At 40.7% G+C, this 22,554-nt stretch overlaps 1 protein-coding gene across 1 annotated transcript in view; it reads right to left on the bottom strand.

The window, feature by feature from the left end:
- Positions 1-22,554, bottom strand: part of LOC125461298 (collagen alpha-6(VI) chain-like) — a 135,485-nt gene that overhangs the window by 58,362 nt on the left and 54,569 nt on the right. The window contains exons 11-19 of the mRNA XM_048549897.2: positions 19,901-20,470; positions 15,776-16,134; positions 13,851-13,929; positions 12,206-12,351; positions 10,611-10,703; positions 6,974-7,027; positions 1,981-2,052; positions 1,870-1,896; positions 1,694-1,738 (exon numbers count right to left, since the gene is read on the bottom strand). Coding sequence (XP_048405854.2) covers positions 1,694-1,738; positions 1,870-1,896; positions 1,981-2,052; positions 6,974-7,027; positions 10,611-10,703; positions 12,206-12,351; positions 13,851-13,929; positions 15,776-16,134; positions 19,901-20,470 — 1,445 coding nt within the window. The remainder of the gene's footprint in view (positions 1-1,693; positions 1,739-1,869; positions 1,897-1,980; positions 2,053-6,973; positions 7,028-10,610; positions 10,704-12,205; positions 12,352-13,850; positions 13,930-15,775; positions 16,135-19,900; positions 20,471-22,554) is intronic.

Genomic DNA, 22,554 nt, shown 5'->3' with positions numbered 1-22,554 from the left:
CATCTGAGAAAGTCACTTGGAGCTTATTCTGACATTTTATAGCACATCTGACATGCAGCACTTCTGTACTTTATGGGGAGTATTAATCTAGATTACACGCTTATATGTGATTTGCACTTACAATTTTCTGACTCCAAGACTATCGTGCTATTCACGGAGCCAATGTTGACACATTATTACCTTAAACAAGACTAAATGGATGCTCTCGCTAAATACGTGAGACAGAATTGACTGGACATGCCTATGAGTTTATTCTTTATTTATTCAGGGGATGTAGGCTTTGCTGGCTGGACTAGCATTCATTACTCATCCTGAATTATCGTTGAGACAGTGGTGGGAAGCTGCCTTCTTGAATTGCTGCTGCCTTTCATTTGAAGTAGGTACATCCACAATGCTATTAAGGAGGAATTTCTCTAAATTTGAACCAGTGATCATGAAAAAATGGCAATATCTTTCCAACCAGGATGCTGAGTGAAGGGCAGCATGGTGGCTCAATGGTTAGCACTCCCACCCTGTGTGGAGTTTGCACACTCTCCTATGTCTGCACAGGTTTCCTCCAGGTGCTCCAGTTTCCTCCCACAGCCCAGAGATGTGCACATGGGGTGAACTGGCTATGCGGAATTACGAACAATGCTGGGAAATGTAGGGTTGCAAGGACAGTGTGGGAGGGTGGGGTGGGTCTGGGTTGGATGATCTTTGGAAGGTTAGTGTGGACTTTATGGGTCAAATGGCCTGGTTCAATGCTATAGGGATTCTATGATAGGGTTCAAGAGGGAAAAAGCAGCTCTAACTATTCTTTCAAATCATTCGGGGGAGCCACTAGCAAGGTCAGCATTTGTTGCTCATCTCTAATTGTCCTTGAGCACAGTTAAGAGTTAGCTACATGTCTGGAGTCACAAGTAGGTCACAACAGGTAAGGAGGACTTGTTTCTTTCTCCTATCAACATTAATGAATCAGATGGGTTCTTTTAGAGACAGTTTATGATAGTTCATGGTCATTGTTACAGAGCTTACAATCGAACTGAAATTTCACCAACTGCATGTGGGATTTGTACCCAGGTTCATCATTAGCCTAGGGTTCTGCTTTACTGGTGCAGTGGCATTAACACGACATCACCAGTTCCCCCACTACACCTCAGACTATGGGAACATCAGCTGCAGATGCTATTCTCCTTGACTCTACATCAAGAGAGAGCACAAGACGACATTATGTTAGGACAGCATTGTGTTTGCACATGATACTTTTCTGTGCAGCATAGCCTTCCAATGCCCAGTTTCTAGGCTTAACCTTGCAGCAGTCACCTGAGTGATGAGGTCTTGGATGACTGGTGTCCATTAAACTGTGCCTTGACATACTAATGGGCATTGAGTACAGAATACTTAAGTCAAGAGATAAATCTCATCTAGTCTTCCACTCATGACTGAACCAGGTGAAAATAGTAACAAATGTGTGCTTCAAATGTGTTCAGTTGCAAAATGTACCTTTCTTTATGGCATCCTATCAATCTTTCTGGTTTCTAGAAAATGGTATAAACATACAAGAACGATAGACTACTAATTTACATCTTAGTTTTGGGCTTCTGGCTATATACTGCTGATAATCAACTGCTGCCCATAGTGTACAATCTATCTGACCCACCACATTGAATTGCTAAGAGCAGCCTCTCCACAATGAACTTGAATACTAAGGTACCTGCTCTCCATTTGTCCCAGGTGCACCATTTTCAGCTGTTTCACCCTGCCAAGGAAACATTAATCCACCAGTGAACCAGTCAGAGAACAATCAAAAACTAACACAATAGTAGCAAAATAAAGGATATCTTGTAATTAAGCATTAAAAGGTCTCATCAAACCTGAAAACATATTTACCTTCTCGCCTCGATACCCTCTTTCTCCCTGAATGAAAAAGATTGTCAGTTAATAATGAAAATATAAATCGTCAAATGATCCACGAACGAAGTTTGCTCAATAAACACATACCATCAGGCCCCTGGCACCTTGGCATCCTTCAGCTCCTCGAGGTCCTGTAATGCCTGGAGGGCCTCTTTCACCCTAAGAAAGACCAAAGAATAATTGGTGATAAAGTAAAAGGGCCATATAGCACGATATCAGCATCAAAGTGTTCCCAACACATCCGGGATTCAACACTGAACAGGGTTTGAAAATACCAGTACCAATGAGTTGAATCAAGCAGCAAAATACTCTCAGAGATTACAGAGATTTTATTTTAAATCTATAGTTTAAAACAACCACCACTGGGCCCTTTTCCTGTCAAAAGCTAACACTCCACTAGCATAAAACACAGTTCCTTTTCTTTTTGTTTAGACAACCAGCAAATCACCCATGTTACCAATTAAACAATTAACATGCACTGTTCACCAGTGGCAAAGCAACAATAACATAAGGCAGATCTAGGGAAAGAAAGGAGGGGATCAAATTAAAATGGAATTGGAGGGGAAACGATGCACTCCAACCCCACAGTGCCCAAATATCTCCATGGGGAAATGAACTCTTTTTAACCATTTACTTAAATTTCATTTTCTTAAATATGAGACACCTTAGTTTTAAATATTGACGCCTTGTTCTCAATATTTTTAATCATAATGTGTTATAATACATCTCTGGAGCAGTCAGGACTTGAATCTATGCATCCTAACTCAGAGACAGTGAAGAGAATGCAGATCTTTTTCATCGTTCTTTATTCAAAGATGCTATTACACACTTCCTGAGCAGACAGGTCATGAACCCTGGACCTCCTAGCAAAATCCAATGACCATTTCCTGCTTTCAGTCAAACCCTACAGTTATTTGGCTTCAGCCTTAAAGGGACCTTTCTAATTCTGATATCTCATGAATTTTTCTTTGCTTTTTTCAGGAAGACTCAACAAAAAGTCTGAAACCAACGAAATTATTAAAGTATTTATAGTTTCATTCCCCTTTCTGTAACATGAGTGAAAACTCCAATCAGATCTCGCAGTAACTGGGCAGGTCATTTTCAACTTCACTTCTTTAGCAATACTCTGAATGCCTCTATGGATAAAAATACTGCCAAAAGTAAGTGGCAATGCTCCTGGAAACATACCAACAATGTAAGGCTTTCAGCCTGTTCAGCCTTTATTCCACTCCAATTTGATCATGGCTGATCTTAACTCCTTTTCCTATCCTGGTTCTGTGATTCTTAATATCCTTATCTATCAAAAATCTGGTGATTGTCATTAGAAAATGTTGATTGAACTAGTCTCAACATCTTTTGTAAGCAGAGACGTTCGGATTTTTACTAGCCTTTCTGTGAAGAACTGTTTCCTAATACTATGCTGAAGGCTGTGGTCCACTTTTTTACGATTATGCCCGGTTTTTTAGGGCAAACACTGCCAAAAGAAATAGCATTTTGAATCATTTAATCATCTGTAACATCCCTCTTTAATCTTTTATAATTAGAATTTGAAAAATAACCACTACTGCTCTGATGTCGGAATAGTTTCTCCTCCCACCAACCCCAGCCATCCCATCAAAACATTGTTTTCGTGCAGAGGGTGGTGCTTGTATGGAATGAGCTGCGAGAGGAAGTGATGAGGGCCAGTATAATAACAACATTTAAAAGGCACCTGGATGGGTAGATTAATAGGAGAGGTTAAATGTTTATGGACCAAATGCTGGCAAATGGGACTAGGTTAATTTAGGGTATTTGGTCAGCTTGGATAAATTGGTCTGCTTCTGTTCAGTACAACTCGATGACTCTGAGTGAATTAGTCCTAATGGTAGGGGGCTTTAGGAAAACTATTGTCAATTTAGTTCGGGATGAGAGGTGCCTGACACAGGATACTCACTCTTTAGCAATGAAATATGTACATACATATTATGATTAGAATTGGGAAATTGGATACTCACTCTTTAGCAATGAAATATGTACATACATATTATGATTAGAATTGGGTTAATCAGCCTCTCAAATCTGCTCCACCAGTCAATAAGGTTATGGTTGATTTATTTGTGTTTTGAATTCCACATTCCCATCTCCCCAATAACTTTTGATTCCCTCACCTAATGAGAATCTGTTTACTTCTGCTGTAAAGATCATGCATAACTCCTGGTCCAACACTGCAAACCCCCACCCGCCACTCCACAGAGTCAGAAAGTTCCAAAGTTATAAAACAATTAGAGAAAAACAATTCCTTTCAGCTCTGTCCAAAACAAGAGCAATCCCTAATTTTAAAAGAGTGCCCACTGTTTCTGGACTCACCCACAAGAGGAAGTATTATTTATACATCCAGCTTATCAACACTGTTCAGGGTTGAATTAAATCATCCCTCACTCTTCTCAACCCGGTGAAAACAAGCCCAGTCTGTCCAACTCGTCCTCTTAAGACAACCCAAAGATTCCAGGTACCAATCTGATAAACTTCCTCTAGCTTATCTCTAAACAGTTGTATCCTTCAATAAATAAAGACTCTGAAACTGAGCACAGGATTTGAAATGTCCAGGGTAACAGACACACAATATCCTTACTTATATCTTCAATTTCTCTCATCTAAGACACTGGTATAAATTGTAAAATGTTAAAACCCGGTACAGAATCTTGTAGGACACTACTCTTCACAACTTGCCGGTGAGAAAAAAGACCAGCCAGTCCAACTTCTAACCATACTAATATGGACCCCAATACCATATGCTTCTACTTTTGCAATAGCCTTTTATATGGCACCTTGTTTAAATGCCTTCTGGAAATTCAAATTTCAGTACATCAGCAGGCTCCTCCTTATCCTTGAAGGACCTCCAATAACTTGATTAAATTGATTTGCCTTTTACAAAACCATATTGACTCTTCCTGATTGTGTTGAGTTTTTCCACGTGTCTAACTATAACCCTCTTAATGATCAACTTGAACACCCCACAAGAGATGTCAACCTAACGGGCCTATATATTCTGACTCCCTCCCATTTTGAATACAAGGGCTATATTTACTGATTTCCAGTCTGATCAAGTGTAGTGAGTGTTTTAATATTAGTGACATCACATTTTGTACCTATTTAGCAGTCTCTTTTAAGACCCCATGATGAGGTTCATCTGGACCTGGAGACTTGCTAGTAGCCATCTCCATCTGTTTGCTTGTTACCATGGTCTAGCTGACTGTAATTTCAACAAGTTACTTTCCCCCTTTCAACTCCTGACTCAAAGCTAATACTGAGAGTACTTTTCTCTCCATTACGGTTGAAATAACTCCACGGATGCTGGTATCCCCTCAGAAAGTCACCCTTTATTTACACACACACACACAGTACATGGACTGTGATCAGCTAGCTCAGAGCCAGCCCCTACAGTGAGGAGAATCTCAAAGACTCCTGTTTCTACCTGTCAGCCAGGACTCCCTGATTGGGCCTGATTAACAGCCCCCAATCAGGGAACTTATACTCAATGAGATCCACGTGGCCAAACTCATTTCAATCACAACAATAGTATAGTTAGTAGTAAAAAAACGTTCATTTCATCTATTTCCTTATTATCTACTGTTAACACTCAATTCACATCCTCTAGAGAACCATCACTTTATTTACACTTCTTTTTAGATACCTAGAGAAATTCTTCCTATTTATTTTACATTGCTAGCTAGCTTGCTGTTGTATTCTTTGTTTTTACTCTTGATTAAGCCTTCAGTCATTCTCTGTCATTTTTTATAATCAGACCAATCATCAGTCCTAATGCTCCTTTTTGTGCAATTATCTGCCAATTAGGTTAATCATTTAGCAATTTAAAGTCTGTTCGCCCCTGAGCTCATTGCAGTTAGTATTGGCTAAAGGATTTATTGTGACTCAAGCAGGTCTCCTGTAGTTCCTGAACACTGCCCAGAAAACTGTGTCAAAATTGGCTGCAGCCTCGTAAGGTGGTTCCCTTAATGAAGACACTAGTCCTTGATTAAGAACCCAGCATTAGGATGATTGAGGGGGGGCTACTGAAAATCATGCCCCTGCCATTACATGAGATTCCCTGCTCATCAATGACTCTCTCCCCATGTCACCCCCATCCTGCTCCTCTCTCCAGGGATCCAGCATTGGTCCTCCGAGCTTTGCTGGTAGCAGCCACTGCTCCCAGCGACATGACCAGGAATAGAGAGCTGCCAACCGTTGACTGGCTCGCAGCCTTGGGATGCAGCCTACACACCCTACAGCAGCTGTAACAGAGTCAGGTTTCCCAAGGTTAGCCAGTTAAATGCTTGAGTGCACTTAAATCCCATTGGGCCTCCTGCACAGAAGTGATAAATGGCTCCCAATGGTTCTTCAGCTGATGGAGAGATCCATGTCGGTCGAACCAAATTCAATCAATTACAGTGCAGAAAGAGGCCATTCAGCCCATCGAGTCTGCACGAACCTCAGAAGAGCATCCCAACCTCCCATCCTAACCCCATAAACATACAATCACCATGGTTCATCCACCTAATCTGCACATCTCCGGATACTAAGGGACAATTTGGCATGGCCAATCCACCAATTGACGTGCACACCTTTGGACTGTGGGAGGAAACCAGAGCACTCCACAGAAAACCATGCAGACACAGGGAGAAACTGCAAACACCAGACAGAGACCTGTGGTTGGAATCAAACCCGGGTCCCTGGCACTGTGAAGCAGCAGTGCTAATATCTGAGCCACGATGCCACCCTGTGTCTCTTCTCCAAAGTGTCTCTTTCCTGTATGGAAATTGGCAATCTGCATCAAATTGTATGACATCTCAAGTCTTTTAAGGATGGTTAGTTTGATGCCATTTCGGACGCCATGCACTCGTTTTGTCCAGAGCCCAAAATTTTATTGACTCAGTCAACAACAGTACCAGATAACAAGGTGTAGAGCTGGATGAACACAGCAGGCCAAGCAGCATCAGAGGAGCAGGAAGGTTGCCGTTGCTTAAGAAAGCCCAGAGATTTCTTTTCATTTCAGTGCAAAACATTATTCTCCTTAATGAATAATCTCAGCTTGTCAACTTACCAAACCCCCATCTTCGCCTGCATAACCCGATGTTCCTGGTGGTCCTGAGATACCCTGAAATAATACCAGTTGTGTAAATCGTAAACCAACTAGCATAGGTTCAGTGAGGAACTTTTCATTATTAGGTTCATCAATCAATTTCAATACATATTTGAACTCATTGGTATGATCAATAACCCAGATGCCAGGAAGGATTCAAGTTCAATCCTTGGTTTTGAATACACTCTGTTCATGTTATCTGTTGGTTTGCCACTCATAGTCTTAAGATTGGGCAAAATTCAAGGTCAGGTCTGCTCTGCCTCAGCAAACACTACAAGGTCCTTCAAAATACACAGGGGTTGTATCCACATTTTATTTTGTCCACGGTAAGTCCATGTCCTTGTCCCTTGTAGAGAACAAGGACTGAGTGTGGTGCTAACTGAGTTTCTGCCCAGCTGAAAGACGGGACCCTACAATTGTCCTCAAAATCCCCATTCACTAAGCAAAGAAGAAAATTGGGTGTCCTCTCCACGTCTCTGTCCAGCAAAATTTTCCATTTGGCAAATGGCCTCAGGCTCTTTAGAGCCACATTTCTGCTTCTCAAGCAGCACATCCATAGCAATTCCACCAGGGGTGTGGTGAATAGATCAGAAAGTCAATAAGAATCCAGAGTTGGTGGATCCTCTGCTGCTGATTGTTGCTATGATAACACTACTGGGATGGATGCTTTTGTTGCCCTAATATCAGTGGATGCCTTGGCCAGTAGTAAGCTGTTTACTCATTCATAGCTTATATCACAATCAGAGGCTTGTTTATCAGACATAACAAGGTATAAATGTCCCCTCATTGTCATCCCACTTAGGTGGCATGGCCTGGAGTGTACTCCTTGACCCCTCCTCTACTTACTGGGGAAAGATCAGCCCATTCACAAAGGGAAACAATAAGCCCTTCAAGAACTGTCAATGATACGATGACTAAAAGTGGAGAGTTGACAGCACTTCATTCTTTATAGCCCATCAATCCCTGATATGTTGGTGTTCCATCAGTAATATTCTGATGATCAAACTGATCAGCAATACTTTGACCAAGGTGGTAGGTTCAGGAGCAGACACTCCTGCTGGCCGTCTCCATGTCAGGGTAAAATGATTGGTTGAATTACAGTCTTCACAATCTGGGTCTGCCAATGGAGGAGGTTTTGCGAGTGGACACCTGATATCTCCATTTTGGGTCTTTGAGGAAAAAAGCAGAAAAACAATTGCAGACAGGTTTTCCTAACTTTCTAAATGATCTCCCACCAAAGTTCTCTCCTGTCCTCCCATGAAGACCTTGATGGTTCTATGCTGGTGTAAGGTTCCATGGGTATCAGGCATCTTCTGATACTCACCAAAGAGGCTATTAATCACGGGGAGCTGAGGTACCATTTCATCGTATGGCATATGAGAATCAATCTCAATTGTGATACGATTCATTTTTCATGCACAGGCGTCTCTCAGCTTTTGATGTGTAGCATCAGAAATCCTTTTTTTTTATAATTCATGGTTATGTAATTAATTTTGGAGATTCTTAGGTCAGCAAAATTAGCACAGACCTAACATATGCACAGAAACTTACTGGCAAACTCACTGTTCCACTAGACTGATGAGAAATGCTTTCTAATTTCATTGTGCAGTGACAGTGGAGACTTTGTCCCAGTGTCAGCATGGCTAGGCACCCACAGAAGTCCTCTTAACAGCCCCAGTCAAAATTAATGGGGTCAAGAGGCAGTTCTCTTCATTTACACAATTACTGTCTCCTCCTGCCATTATAGAAACTGTAAACTATCAAGCAGGCTGCAGGATCCAGAATGGAGTAGCAATTTCATCTGTCAGAACCACACCTCCCCTCTTCCATCAATTGCCCCCAGTACCCACTCCCCTCCCTATTTCCCCAAGAAAGAAGGAAGCCCAATATGGTGGATGGGAGAGAATCGTGGCTGTAAAAAGATGTTCCTTTTTTTGAGGACTTTTTTCAGTGCTGGAGCTGATGGCAAATTTTGGAACATTGCATTCAATTCTGGTCTCCCCATTGTAGAAAAGCTATTGTGAAACTTGAAAAGGTGTAGAAAAGATTGTTGCCAGGGTTTGAGGGTTTGGAGAGGCTCAATAGACTGGGGCTGTTTTCCCTGGAGCATCGGAGGCTAAAGGGTGACCGTATAAAAGTTTATGACATCATGAGGGGCACGGTCAGGGTGAATAGCCAAAGTCTTTTTCCTAGGTAGGGGGAATCCAGAACTAGAGAGCATAAGTTTAAGATGAGAGAGGAAAGATTTAAAATGAGTAACATTATCATGTAGATGGTGGTGCATGTATAGAATAACCTACCAGAGGAAGTTCTGGAGGCTGGTACAATAACAAAATTTGAAAGACACTTGGATGGGTATATGAACAGGAAGCATTTAGAGGGAGATGGGCCAAATGTTGGCAAATAGGATTAATTTAGTTTAGGATATCTGGTCAGCATGGATGAGTTGGACTGAAGGAGTGTTTCTGTGCTGTACAACTCTAAAGAGTTCATTATCATTCCAATTTGCAAGTGAGCCAAATTGTTTTTCTTGAATATAAACCTAAAATTCTGGTGCATCCCACCATTCGGCAGTTTGGTCTTGTTTACCAATAATCCACCCAGTGACTGGAAGACAAAGGGCAGAAGAAGACTCATGCCATGCTTGTCTCTGCCTTTCTTTCATGCCAGTAAAATGTAGTTGGGATGATTTGAGGTTACAGTCATTATAAGACTGCCTGGAAACTCTATTGTAAGCTGAAAGTTGGAATATCAAGGTACTAATTATTTGTGTGGTCCCTCTCCCATATTCCCAACAAAATTATAATAGAAATCCATTAGAATATTGCCTCATAATTGTAAAGAACTCTTCAGATCCCATCACAACATTCTCACCAATATTAAAGATCATTAAACGGGTTTAATGTTTTTTTAAATGACAAATGGAAATTCTTAAAAATTGTTGTTGTAGAAAATCACCGCCGAGACCTTTATTTCCACATTGTTGCTCAAAGTATTAAAATCATATAAACATAGATGTAGCTTTTGCTGCTAAATTAAAACATCTTTTTGAATTCGTTCTTGGAATGAGGCCTATATTAATTGTTTATCTCTAGTTACCCTTAATCAACTAAGTGGCTTATTAGGCCACTTCAAATAGCATTTACGAATCAACACATTGCAAGATGGGTTCTACTGGACTTGAAACGATAACACTTTTTCTCTCTCCATAGTTGCCATCAGACTTACTGAGTTTCTCACACATCCTTTGCCGTTATTTCAGATCACCAGCATCCGCTATACTTTGATATGCAGTCAGAGTTATCAACTGGGCAGATCTCTTACAAACCATAAATGATTGTAACAGAATGAGGCCATTCAGCCCACTGAATCTGCTGCAAGGGTAGGTTTGCTTCCCAGTAGGACATTCATGATTTCTGCAAAACTCTAACAGCTCTGTTGTCATTGTCACTGATTTTTATATTTATTTTAATCTGAATTTATCTGGTGGGATTTGGATGATATTTTCTGATTAATAATCCAGCAGCATAATCAGTACTCTACCTGAATCATTCTAATGAGCCTTATTCCGAACAGTAACAGTTATATTTGGCCTTACTTTAATTCCTTGCTCTCCTTGTTGTCCATGTTTACCCAATTGTCCAAAACACTTGCAAATTATATCACAGCATTCTCTTTCTGCAACCGTGTCCTGGAACAACATACAATTTTGAGAATGTTTAATCATGTTATAGCAACTTTTTTTTTAATGATTGACTTTTCCCCAGGGCAGGATTGACTGCCACGAGGGGTCATAGTTTTAAGGTGTTAGGAGGAAGGTATAGAGGAGACGTCAGAGGGAGGTTCTTCACCCAGAGAGTTGTGAGCGCATGGAATAGTTTGCCAGTGGTAGTTGTGGAAGCGGAGCTATTAGTGACATTTAAGTGACTGCTGGACATGCACATGGACAGCAGTGAATTGAGGGAAATGTAGGTTTGATTATTTTATTTTTGGATTAGGATTATTCCACTGCACAACATCGTGGGCCGAAGGGCCTGTACTGTGCTGTACTTTTCTATGTTCTATGTTCTATGTTCTATATCCTGTTTTATTTTTGAGTCTGTTTAGGGTGAGGAACAATTAGCTTCATAAAGAGCTGCAATGAGTGAGTTTTCTTTGAACTGTCACATGCTCCATTCAAACTGAATACCAAACGTTGCATCCAGTTCTAGCCCCCAAAACAGTAGTTCAGTGGTTAGCACTACTGCCTCAGAGTGCCAGGAACCCTGGCTCAATTCCACCGTCAGGACACTTCTCCCTGTATCTGTGTGGGTTTCCTCCCACAGTTCAAAGACATGCAGGCTAGATGGATTGGCCATTATAAGTTGCCCATAGTGCTGAGGGATGTGTAGACTGGTGGGTCTGGGAGGGATGTTCTGAGGGTCAGTATGGACTTGTTAGGCTGAAGAGCCTGTTTCCACACTGTAGGGATTCTATGTAAATTAATAGAAGCATCTGGTTTGAAGGCTGGTAAATAAACTGCAAGTTTCTGCAGTTCAAAGAACAGCCAATATTTACCTAATACATGTTAGACCTGGACATGGGAAAACAAGAAACAATGGATGGCCACTGTCAGAGTTTCTTGTCGGAGACGAGATGTCGACTGTTGATTTCATAAGTAGTTTAGATTATTTATATGGCTTCCGAGAACAAAGGGGAGATTTGAAAACAGGATACAATGAATCCTTTCCTTGGCTTCGTCCCTCAATATTGAGGCTGGCAAGGATTAAGCCCTGGTGCTAGACCTCATCTGTCCAAGCAAACTTGTGCACAGGTTGGTGGCAAGTAGGTGGGTAGTGGGAAAACCATCCAGAGATATCTCTTGGACCCCAAAACCCCAAGGGAGGCGGTAAAAACTTCTGTATAACTTAGACGATATAAATGATAACAATTTTTGAAGATCTAGGTCTCCAAATTTAAGCTCTTGGCTTTAAGTCTTAACATCCTATGAGCCCCCACATATTGAACTAATTATACATTTTGCTGCGCAGTAACTAGCAATACTTCTGTCAGCTAATTCACTCATCATCATTTAAATGTCTAAATGAGGTCAATTTAGAAAACAACAAATAACTGAATTAATGGATTGTTCTTTGAAATTAACTTTATCCTGAAGCTTTCTGTTGCTTTACATTTTCTTTCAGAGTTACTTACAATCTCAGTACGCAATGCACTCCCGATATCATGCATTCCAATGGCTAGTTTGTGTTTGTAGCCAAATCCTCTGCCAAAATCCAGTTCATGAAGCTTATCAACATTCGCAGTGTTTTCCAGAGCAACTGTGATTAGTGCATTGACACCTGGTTGGAAGATTAAATATTGATTGCCCAATATTAAAATGTGTCTCCATTGATCCTATCATTAATCAGCGTGATCCCAATGTGAAATGACTTAGGGACTCATCCGCATGTTGGGTTCTAGCAATTAATGGGCATTTAATATGAGCCAAATATTCTGCCCTTTCACAATTTTTCCACAGCAAACTTGTATCTATTGGCAATTGCAGAATGCATTGCAATGAAGTCTGCTTTTTATACATACTGCCTATAAAATTGCATTGTCAGATTGATTTATTAAGTTTTGCCTTTCCTTCAACCCAAATATTCTCTTGACAGATTTCTCCTCTGTTCTTTATTCCCAGTTAAGAAACGGGCTACATTCTGTATGAAGTCTACCACTCTTTTTCCTTCTCACGACATTCTTCTTCCCTATGGGGTATGCACTTCTTCTGTATGGGAAGGCTTAGTTTCTTGCCCAGGTTAAATGTCCTATAGTCACAGGATTCTACTTAGGTTGGCAGTCAAAAGCAGCATGAATTAATTCTTTTCCAATTATAACTACTTTAAAAAATTCTCCATTTCCTTCAGAATGTGACAAAACCAAAAGAAGCATGAATGCAAACATTCCAGAAGGTGCAATCTTTCAAGAAACTCATTATTAAAATCTCAAGTGTTTTTCTGTCATTAAAAGCATGGCCTTGCATAAGACAGAAATGAAAGAAATAGCATCAGTGAGCATTCAGCAAATTGTCTGTTAAAATCTTGTCACGAAGACGGAAATGGGCACAAATGTTTCTTATAACTTTGTTTTGATTACGACAGTGGAATCTCTTTGTTCTAAATGTTCCACATTTTTATGAAAACTGAAGGAGAATATCCAATATTATACCAAAAAGAGAAATTAACATCTGTTGCAGATGCAGTTGCCAAAACCCAATAGACAATGCAATTCCTGAATGCTTATCTTGGGGGTTCATTCTTACACTAGCTGTACACTTTCCCCTCTAATGCATTGTTACTGTTATCTCATAGACTAATGCAAGCCAACAAATCAATAAATATAAATTATACATGCAAATAAAGACTGCTGTGAGCATCAAGCTCCTAATTAATTGCACTTGATTAATTTATATCCTTTAATTATCTCGCTAAGCCACAGGCAGCATAAATATCTTTGCAATCTTGTTATTGCTATGCCAGTCATAAAAGGGAAAATCAAACTATGTCAATGGAGCTCAGCCAGTTCAACTTTAAATACAAATGTTTTATCAAGGATACTGAAGTTCACCTTAAATGCTGGTGATGTGTTCAGGCAGGGCAAGATATATTATCTTTGCTTCATATGCAGCATCCAAAACCCTGTTATTACATACCTTAATAAAACCATTCTGTTGTTGAAAAATGCTTTCCTTGGGATACTTTGTCAAAGTCATTTATTATTGTTCAGCGCCAACATTCATTACAATCTGTGTGCCTCAGTGCTTTCAAACAACGCTCACAGATAACCCTCTGTTACTTACCATTAAGCCGGAGTCTGTTTGATGCTTCCTTGAGTCTATTCATGCTGTCCGCTACTCCGTTGGTAAACATCACTATCACCTGGAAAGAGAGACAGAGTTATAAAAATATTAGAAGGGGCGGATTGGAATAGTCTATTGTTTTCACTGCAGATAGTCTGTGATAACTGAATGCCAAGTAGGGTTTCATATAGCACTAGCAATAGCAGACAAAGTAAAATAGACTTATAGAACTAATATGACAGATTGCCACAAAGAATAAGGTTTTGAATTAGTCCAGATAATAATGTGCTGGAAGGATTAAATACAGGCAGAACAAAGGTAAATGCACCATTCTCATATTTGGTTGATATGGCACAAGACAAAATTAGCACAGAAATAATGAATGAATGAATCCCAGTAAATAGGTGCTTTATGTGGAAGTTAAGGTATCATTATACATTGAACTTCTTAAAGTTAAAGGGTAGAGTCATAAACATAATGAAGACAATGGAAGTTAAGGATCGATCTGAACAAATTATACTGGTCACAAGACAGTTTGCTCCTGCGATGAATATGTTTATCATTGATTCTTTTAAGTGAGGATGATTAGATATCACCTGCGCTTCAAAAATATGTCAAGCAGATTTGTTAAACTTTTAAAACACAGAGAATGCTGGAGAAACTCAGCAAGTTTAAGGAATGTATAAGTTCCTCTTCCTTGATGTTTGGGAGTGACAGCACATCCATTTCACTGTAAGAAGCTGGAATTCAATGTAAACTAGCTACAATTACTTCATCGTGATATGTATTTTAGCTAGATACACTATTATTGTATCCCTAGAGCAACTCCTGATAGATCCCATCAGCGTGTTAGCCTAGAATTGATGGTGGTGATATCACATGATAAGTATCAGAAGGAAATAAAATCTTACTTATTGTCCATTAACAAGTAGAATCTCTGCTAAAAATTCAAGTGCAGTTGATGTAGAGTGTGCAAGGTGAATATTGGTAATTAAAGGATGATGACACATCCTGACAGTTTTCCATTGGTACATGACTTTAATGAATTGTTTAGCGTCTAAAAGTACATTGAAAAAGATAGAAATATCAAGGAGTTAGAAATCCTACATTTTATAGACTTGGCAATCAGATTTAGTCATTCATGGGAACACATCACATGAATAAAATGATTTTCGCTGTAGATCAGCACTTCCCAAAATTTGCTTTGTAATCATCACCGGGGTTGCAGAAGCAGTATACGGGGTCACGAACTCCATTGCCATGAACCAGAAGTATCTGCACTATTTTCTAGATCTTCTCCCAACTAGGAGCAGAGGGGAAGAGGAAGGACCCAGTGGAGAACAAGGAGATTCCAAAGAGGTTGTACAGGCCCCAAAAGCCTGAATGACAAGCTGCTTATCTCACTTTTGCAAACTGACAACTGCAAAGCTTCTACGGGTACAGGCCCAGGTTAACAACCTACGATAAGCTGTTATGCTTCAGGGTACATGTATGGATGCTATCTTTATAGGGGGCAATATGCAGCAGGGCAAATGCATGACCATCATCTTTATAGGGATCAGTGTTCAGCAGGGGTCACCACACAGCATGAGAGTGGCTTAAGAGTATTCAGCCAGAGAACATGGAGAATCTGGCTGAAATCTAAGTATTTGAAATAATTTCAATTTTACAAAGTATACTGTTGGCATCAGAGACCACTTTAATTTTCAAATGTTACATTGGGAAATGGTTTAGGAGTTTCCAATGGACAAAATATTGGAGAAATGGATAAGGACTATGCAAAAAGAAGAACATGAGAGTTATGAGTAGCACAGCAGTAAAAGTGGTCAGAAGCTTTGCTAACATCCCACATCTGCTTCCTACTTCCCCCAAAAGCAGATAACCTCACACAGATATTGATCCTTTCTCCTGAAGCAAATTTTTACCTTCACATTTTTGCCTGACTCCCGCTCAAATTTGTTCTCAAACGACAACAAATAATCAGCAGTCAAACTGATCTGGTCCATCGCTGACAGCTGGAATGATCTTGCATTTCTTAAGACATCTGAATTATAGCTTTCAAAATCTGACTCGAAACGTATTCTTCCGACTCTATCGGTGATGTGAAATCCTGCCCGGACATTGAGACTGTGGCCTGCAATGCAGCTGATGTTGTGCAAGTCTGTCATTCTTTGGATTAAGCTGTCCAGTTGCTGCATCTGCAGGTTCAGCTGACTGCCTAGTGCATTTGAGAAGCGTGCTTGACTGGGAAGGTCAACTCCCACAGCAATATCAATGGTACATCCTGAAAAAAAAGAAAGAGCTCGACTAATTGTTACAGTAAAATTGGTAGCTCTAACATCATCCTTGTTTCTACTTTGACAATAACAGCAAGTGGGTTGTACGTTGAAAGAATGCTGTAAGGCCAAATGATGCACAATGGTCCTTTGTATCTCAACTATAGGCAAGCAATGGAATTATCCTCCCCAGGACCCAGATACAAAGCTGAACTGTGTCAATATTCACCCATTTCCTCATCCCTGAACACTCCCTTTGTTAAAATAGTTTTCCATTCACCAAAAGTGATCACTGGAGCTCGAGGTGGGTTAGGAAGCAGAAACTATGATTTTCCTTTCATTCCTTCTCAGGGTACGTCATTGCTGGCCAAGCCAGTGTTTTATTTTAGATGGCTTCCATCTTCTGATATGGAAGGGACAATTTTCTTTTTATTTACTCATGGGATGTAGGCATTGCTAGTTGGGCCAGCATTCATTCCTCATTAACAATTCCTCTTGACAAGGTGCTGGTGAGCAGTCTTCCTCAATCATTGCACTTCCATTTGGTGTAGATCGAACTATAATACCATGAGGAAGGGAATTCCAGGATTTGAACCAGAGACACTAAAAGAGCGGCAACTTATTCCAAGTCAGGATAATGAGTTGCTTGGAAGGTAACTTGACAGGAATAACGTTGCCATGTGTCTGCTGCAATAGTCCTTCTAGATGGAAGTGGTCATAGGTTTGGAAGGTGCTGTATGAGATTCATAATTGCATTGCTGCAGTGCATCTTGTAGATAGGAAAGGATACAACTTAAGCCACTTTTCTCTTTCAGGACCCTGTGATCCGAGCACTTGTGACTCCTTGTGTTCACCTACTTCCAATACATTTGCAGGAGGTTTATAATTCTGATGTCAGCTTCTCACTGCCCAGACTAGTGTATGATTCATGATGAAATGGCCATTTCCAGGCAGACATGCTCTATATTAGAGATAGCAAGAACTGCAGATGCTGGAGTCAGAGACAACGCGGTGTGGAGCTCGAGAAACACAGCAGGCCAAGCAGCCTCAGAGGAGCAGGAAAGTTGATGCTTCAGGTTGGGACCCTTCTTCAGAAAGGTTTTAAAACAGGTGAATTCCATGTTTAGGCCATCGGGCTGTCGGCTCCCGAGGTGGAACATATGCTGTTGCTCCTCCAGTTTGCATGAGGTATCATTGTGGCACTGGAGGAGGCCCAGGCTCTATATGTAGCTAACTTTTAACATGGATTGATGGGGGTGAGGGGGAAGTGAGCAATGTTTGGGGCTGAAGGAGGGGTAATCAATGTCAGAGGTGAGATAGGGGTCAGCATTGCCTGTGGGGGTGAAAGGGAGTGGTGCAATGTCAGGGCTAGGGGCTAGTTAATTGGTGTTGGGGGGTAAGATACAGATGAATATTGTTGGAAAGGACCTAGAGGAGTGACAAATGTTATGGAAGTGAGGGAGGATTGGGAATTGCCAGTGTTCTTCAGGTATGGTCCTACTAAAGCACTGCACAGCTACAATGTAACTTCCCTACTTACATACTGATTATGACACGAGAGGAGATTCCAGTTGTAGGCAGGGCTGAATCCATGGAGCAATTTGAAAATTAGAATGTAAAAATACAAGTTCCCACAGTATACAGATCAAGGAAGTCTAGACTACTTCATATGGTATCTAAGAATCAACCATTCTGAGATAGTGGTGATAAAAATGAACTTTCAACTTCATCCAGTCTTTAATAGCTATCTGGATTAAAATTATGTCAAAAAGTGAAAACACTGTTTAAGGTGGCTTGACCACTGGTTGAGCTAATTCATTCAACCATAATAAACAAGATCCAGGACAAGCAGAAATTAATATTTCACCAAAATAATTACAACTAGTCAATCAGATGTGTATCTTCTGTCACCTTGCATATTTCAGGAAGTTTTGTGTATTTGGATGAAGTTCACTTGCAGATTATTCAGCTTGTGAAAAGCAATGAAGCCAGAAACAGGAATACACAAAGGAACTTTCTGAAGAAGGGTCTAGGCCCAAAACATCAGCTTTCCTGCTCCTATGATGTTGCTTGGCCTGCTGTGTTCATCCAGCTCCATATCTTGTTATCTCTCTATTTGAGACAACTGTTTTTAAAACAGACAGAAAAAAATGTTTCTGTCAGCCTCTTGAAGATAGCACCCAAGCAGCAAATTGAAGAAACATCCATTCACTGAGAACTCAAAAGATACGTAATTTTGCAAACACTGAAGATACATACTATCAATTAAACAATGTGGTCTCAAATTAATCCAAACACCTCAAAGACATTCTAAATTGGGCTGACAAATGGCAAGTGACATTCACGCCACACAGATGCCAGGCTATGACCAACACCTATAACAGACAATCTAGCTACCACCCCTTGACATTCAATGGTGTTACCATCACTAAATCCCCCAATATCAACATCCTGAGTGTTATCATTGACCAAACTCAACTGAAGTCACTGCTTAAACACAGTGGTTACAAAAATAGGCAGAAACTAGGAATACCATAGCGAGTAGCTCACCTCCTGACTCCTCAAAGCCACTGTCCACCATTTACAAGGCACAAGTCAGGAGTGTGATGGAATACTCCCCACTTGCCTGGATGAGTGCGGCCCCAACAACACTGAAAAAGCTTGACACCATCCAGGACAAAGCAGCCCACTGGATTGGCACTACATCCACAAGCATTCGCTCCTTGCACCACCGACGCTCAGTAGTAGCAGTATGTACTATCCACAAGATGCACTGCAGAAACTCACAAAAGATCCTCATACAACACCTTCCAAACTCACAACCACTCCCATCTAGAAGGAAAAGGGCAGCAGATATATGGGAACACCATCACCTCCAAGTTCCCCTCCAAGCCACTCACCATCCTGACTTGGAAATAAATCACCGTTCCTTCACTGCCACTGGGTCAAAATCCTGGAATTCTCTCTGTAATAACATTGTGGGTCAATTTACAGCAGGTGGACTGCAGCAGTTCGAGAAAGCAGCTCACCACCACCTTCCCAAGAGCAACTAGAGATGGGCAAGAAATGCTGGCCAGCCAGAGACTCCCACATCCCATAAATGAATAGAAAAAATAAATTTGGGATCTTCCTTTTTATTCTAGGCAGTCACTATTATTAAAATGTTATACCTTTGTTCTTATGCGTGTTTGATGTCTCATTTTTCTCGGGGTTAGTCTGAAGTAAAATTCCATTGTCTGTCATGAGGAAAACCTTGTGATCAGCTCCCTCTGTTATTCAGGTCATCCAGTAATATACTTTTATTTGAAGTATGATACAGCTGCATGCTAAAAGTAAGTAAAACTCTTTGTTTTGCCTAATGGAGATGGTTAAAAAGACTTGAGCAAGTTTACCCCTCTTCACCCAGCTATAACAATGCAGGTCGGACTAATTAAGAACAGTAATTTTCCTTCCCTCAAGGACAATAATGAATCATTTTGACATTTACAGCTATTTGACAGCTTTATGGTTACTTTTACTAAGACCATACTAACATTTTTGGAATTGATTGCTAATTCCCAACTGCCACTGTGGTGTTTAATCACAGGCTTATTGCATCATAAGATCAGTAGCATAATCACAATACTATCGTACCCAGCTAAATTGCAATTGTCATCTTTAAATTACTGCATCTGGAAGCTGGAAGAGATACATTTCTTTAGTCTAGTTACCAGTACAGAGCACAATAAAAGCACTGACCAACTGAAGAAAGGTGCAAAGAAATTCTTCACTTACCTGCTCCCGGCTGATCCTCACAAAGGCTGCGGACAATCCTCTGTTTAATCTTGCCCAAATCTCGAAAGCTGTCGACAAAATAGATCCTGTCTCGTGACCCAGAGATTTGGAGAAGCTGTTTCAGATCTGCCTGCCCTACCCCTACAGTCAAAATTTCAATCCCATTGTCCCTCAGGTTATCAGCTGGGCCCATCACACCCTCTTTCGACCTTCCATCAGTGATCACCACCAGGAACTGGGGCACATTCGAAGCTTTCCGACTACCTGCCTCTCTCGTGAACAGCCTGGTCACGTTCATCAGTGCTGGTCCAATCCGAGTCCCTTGATTCAGTTGAACCATTTCTTCAATTTCAGCCATTAGTGTCTTTTTGTCTGGAAAATCCTTCAAGTCAAATTCTTTTCGAAACGATGTGCTGAACTGAGCCAGAGCAAACTGGAACATGCTGGGGACAACACTGAAAAAGCTAACCATGTTTTTCACGAAAGATTTAATGTAACTGAAGTCTTCAGCCATAATGCTCTCAGATCCATCAACTAAAAAGACAATGTCTGCCTGTTGAAGACCACATTCTATTGAAAGAAAAACATATCCAATTAAAGATTTATACAAATTAGTACACTTCTCTCTTCCCCTAATCTTCACCCTTGTAGAGGTGCTCATGTTCAAAGTATAGTTTCATATTTACTGTCAACTTTTGGAATACAGTCTCCACAATTTACAGTGGTGTGTTGCATGGTAATGTGGCCTCATATATAGTGTATGCTTTTTAAATGCTTGGAAGGTGTGTTCATTCTCCATCTCTTAACTTTCTGCTCTGCCTAATGACTTCAGTATGATATATACATTTGAAGCAACCTATTCAGAAACATTATAACACACTTCCAGAACAAGTGGGGCCTTTTGCCCAGAAATGTAGACACTACCACTGCACCCTTCAGAAACATTTCTTCACCCAAATAGTGGTGAGTCTATGGAAATCATTACCACAGGAGGTATTTGACGCCAAAATATTGAATGTATTCAAGAGGCAACTAGATATAGCACTTGGGGTGAATACGACCAAAGGTTATGGGGAGAAAGCAGGAATAGGCTTTGAGTTGGACAATCAGCCAAGATCATGATGTATGGCAGAGTAGGATCAAAGGGCCAAATGGCCTCCTCCTGTTCCTATTTTCTATGCTTCTATGGTTCTATAACACAAACAGAGAATGGCCACCACCTGCCTGTTGAAAGAGTAGGAGAGCAAATATAGAGATGCAAAAGCAAATAACATTCAGCTACGGTGAGCTGAAATAGCACTCACTGGCCTGGGTAATGTCCTAATCAGTTTCACTCTGGGCAGTTTTATCACAAAAGCAGGTAATGATCAGTAAGCTATTGCTATGATTGAGAGCAGCAGAGCTGTACAAAAGGACATGTCACCAGTAAGGAGTTCTGTTTTTATTTTCTTGACACAGAATACCACGACTTCTAATGTGGGTAGGGAAATAAGGCAGGTCCCAAATCCGCTCCAACTAAAATGAGGTTTGAACTTGGTTCTTTGGCAGTCATCAGATCCACACTGGCTATTCCACCCCGAATATGAATCCTGGCCTTCTAGCTCAGAGGCATCATGCCACAAGATCTCCATACCACACTGTAACATGGTGCAAATAGCTTCTTGATCTCACCTTCTTAACGTGGCTTAGTACCATTTGCCAACTATAGGCAACTGCCTGCTATAAGTGTAGACAATATGAAAAGTGCTATTTGTGTCACTTGATCCAGTCATTCTCCATTCAGACTGAACAACAAGAAATGAGTGATCAGTCACCCATTTGTAGCATCACAGTGTTATAGTCATAGAGTCACACAGCATAGAAACAGACACTTCAGTACAACTAGACCATGTTCCCAAACCAAACTGGTCCCACTTGCCTGCATTTGGCCCATATTTCTCCAAACCTTTCCTAATTATATACTTATCCAAATGTCCTGTAGATGTTGTACCTGTGCCTGCAACCGTCACTTCCTCTGGCGGTTCATTCCATGCATGAACTTTACATTCTCTGTGTAAGATGTTGCCCCTCATCTTTCCCCTCTTACCTTAAAAAAAATGCCTCTTACTTTTGAACTCACCCACCCGAAGGAAAAGGTCCTTGTTATTCTCATTATCCATGCCCGTCATGATTTTATAAACCTCAATAAGGTTACCCCTCAACCTCCTACGCTCCTGTGATAAAAGTCCCAAACTGCCCAGCTTATCTTTATAACTCATATCTTCCATTCCTGGCTACATCCTGGCAAACCTTTTTCTGAACACTATCCAATTTAATAATATCCTTCCTATAACAGGGAACCAGAACTGGATGCAGTACTCCAGAAGAAGTGTGGCTCCTACCTGCCCTGATCAGACACCCAAATATTAAGCAGAAAATTTCAGTGAACCACAGACTGGAGCTGTGGCCATGTTTTCCTATGGTGGGTATAAGTGACTGTTTGAGTAATTGCAGCCAGGGTCACAAGATTAAACCTGGTGTGTTCCTGGATATGTCAAGCAGTATACCATTCAGTCATTAATGAAGCTTTAATGCAGTTTGAAATTGTGTTCTACATTTTTTACGCTGGAATTTTCAACCTAACTCTGTTCTGCTTAGAAACAATCAGGGTTTGC

The sequence above is a fragment of the Stegostoma tigrinum genome, chromosome 2, assembly GCF_030684315.1.
Source record: "Stegostoma tigrinum isolate sSteTig4 chromosome 2, sSteTig4.hap1, whole genome shotgun sequence".
In the NCBI taxonomy this organism is placed as follows: Eukaryota; Metazoa; Chordata; class Chondrichthyes; order Orectolobiformes; family Stegostomatidae; genus Stegostoma; species Stegostoma tigrinum.
This window is presented reverse-complemented; position numbering and strand designations above follow the sequence as displayed.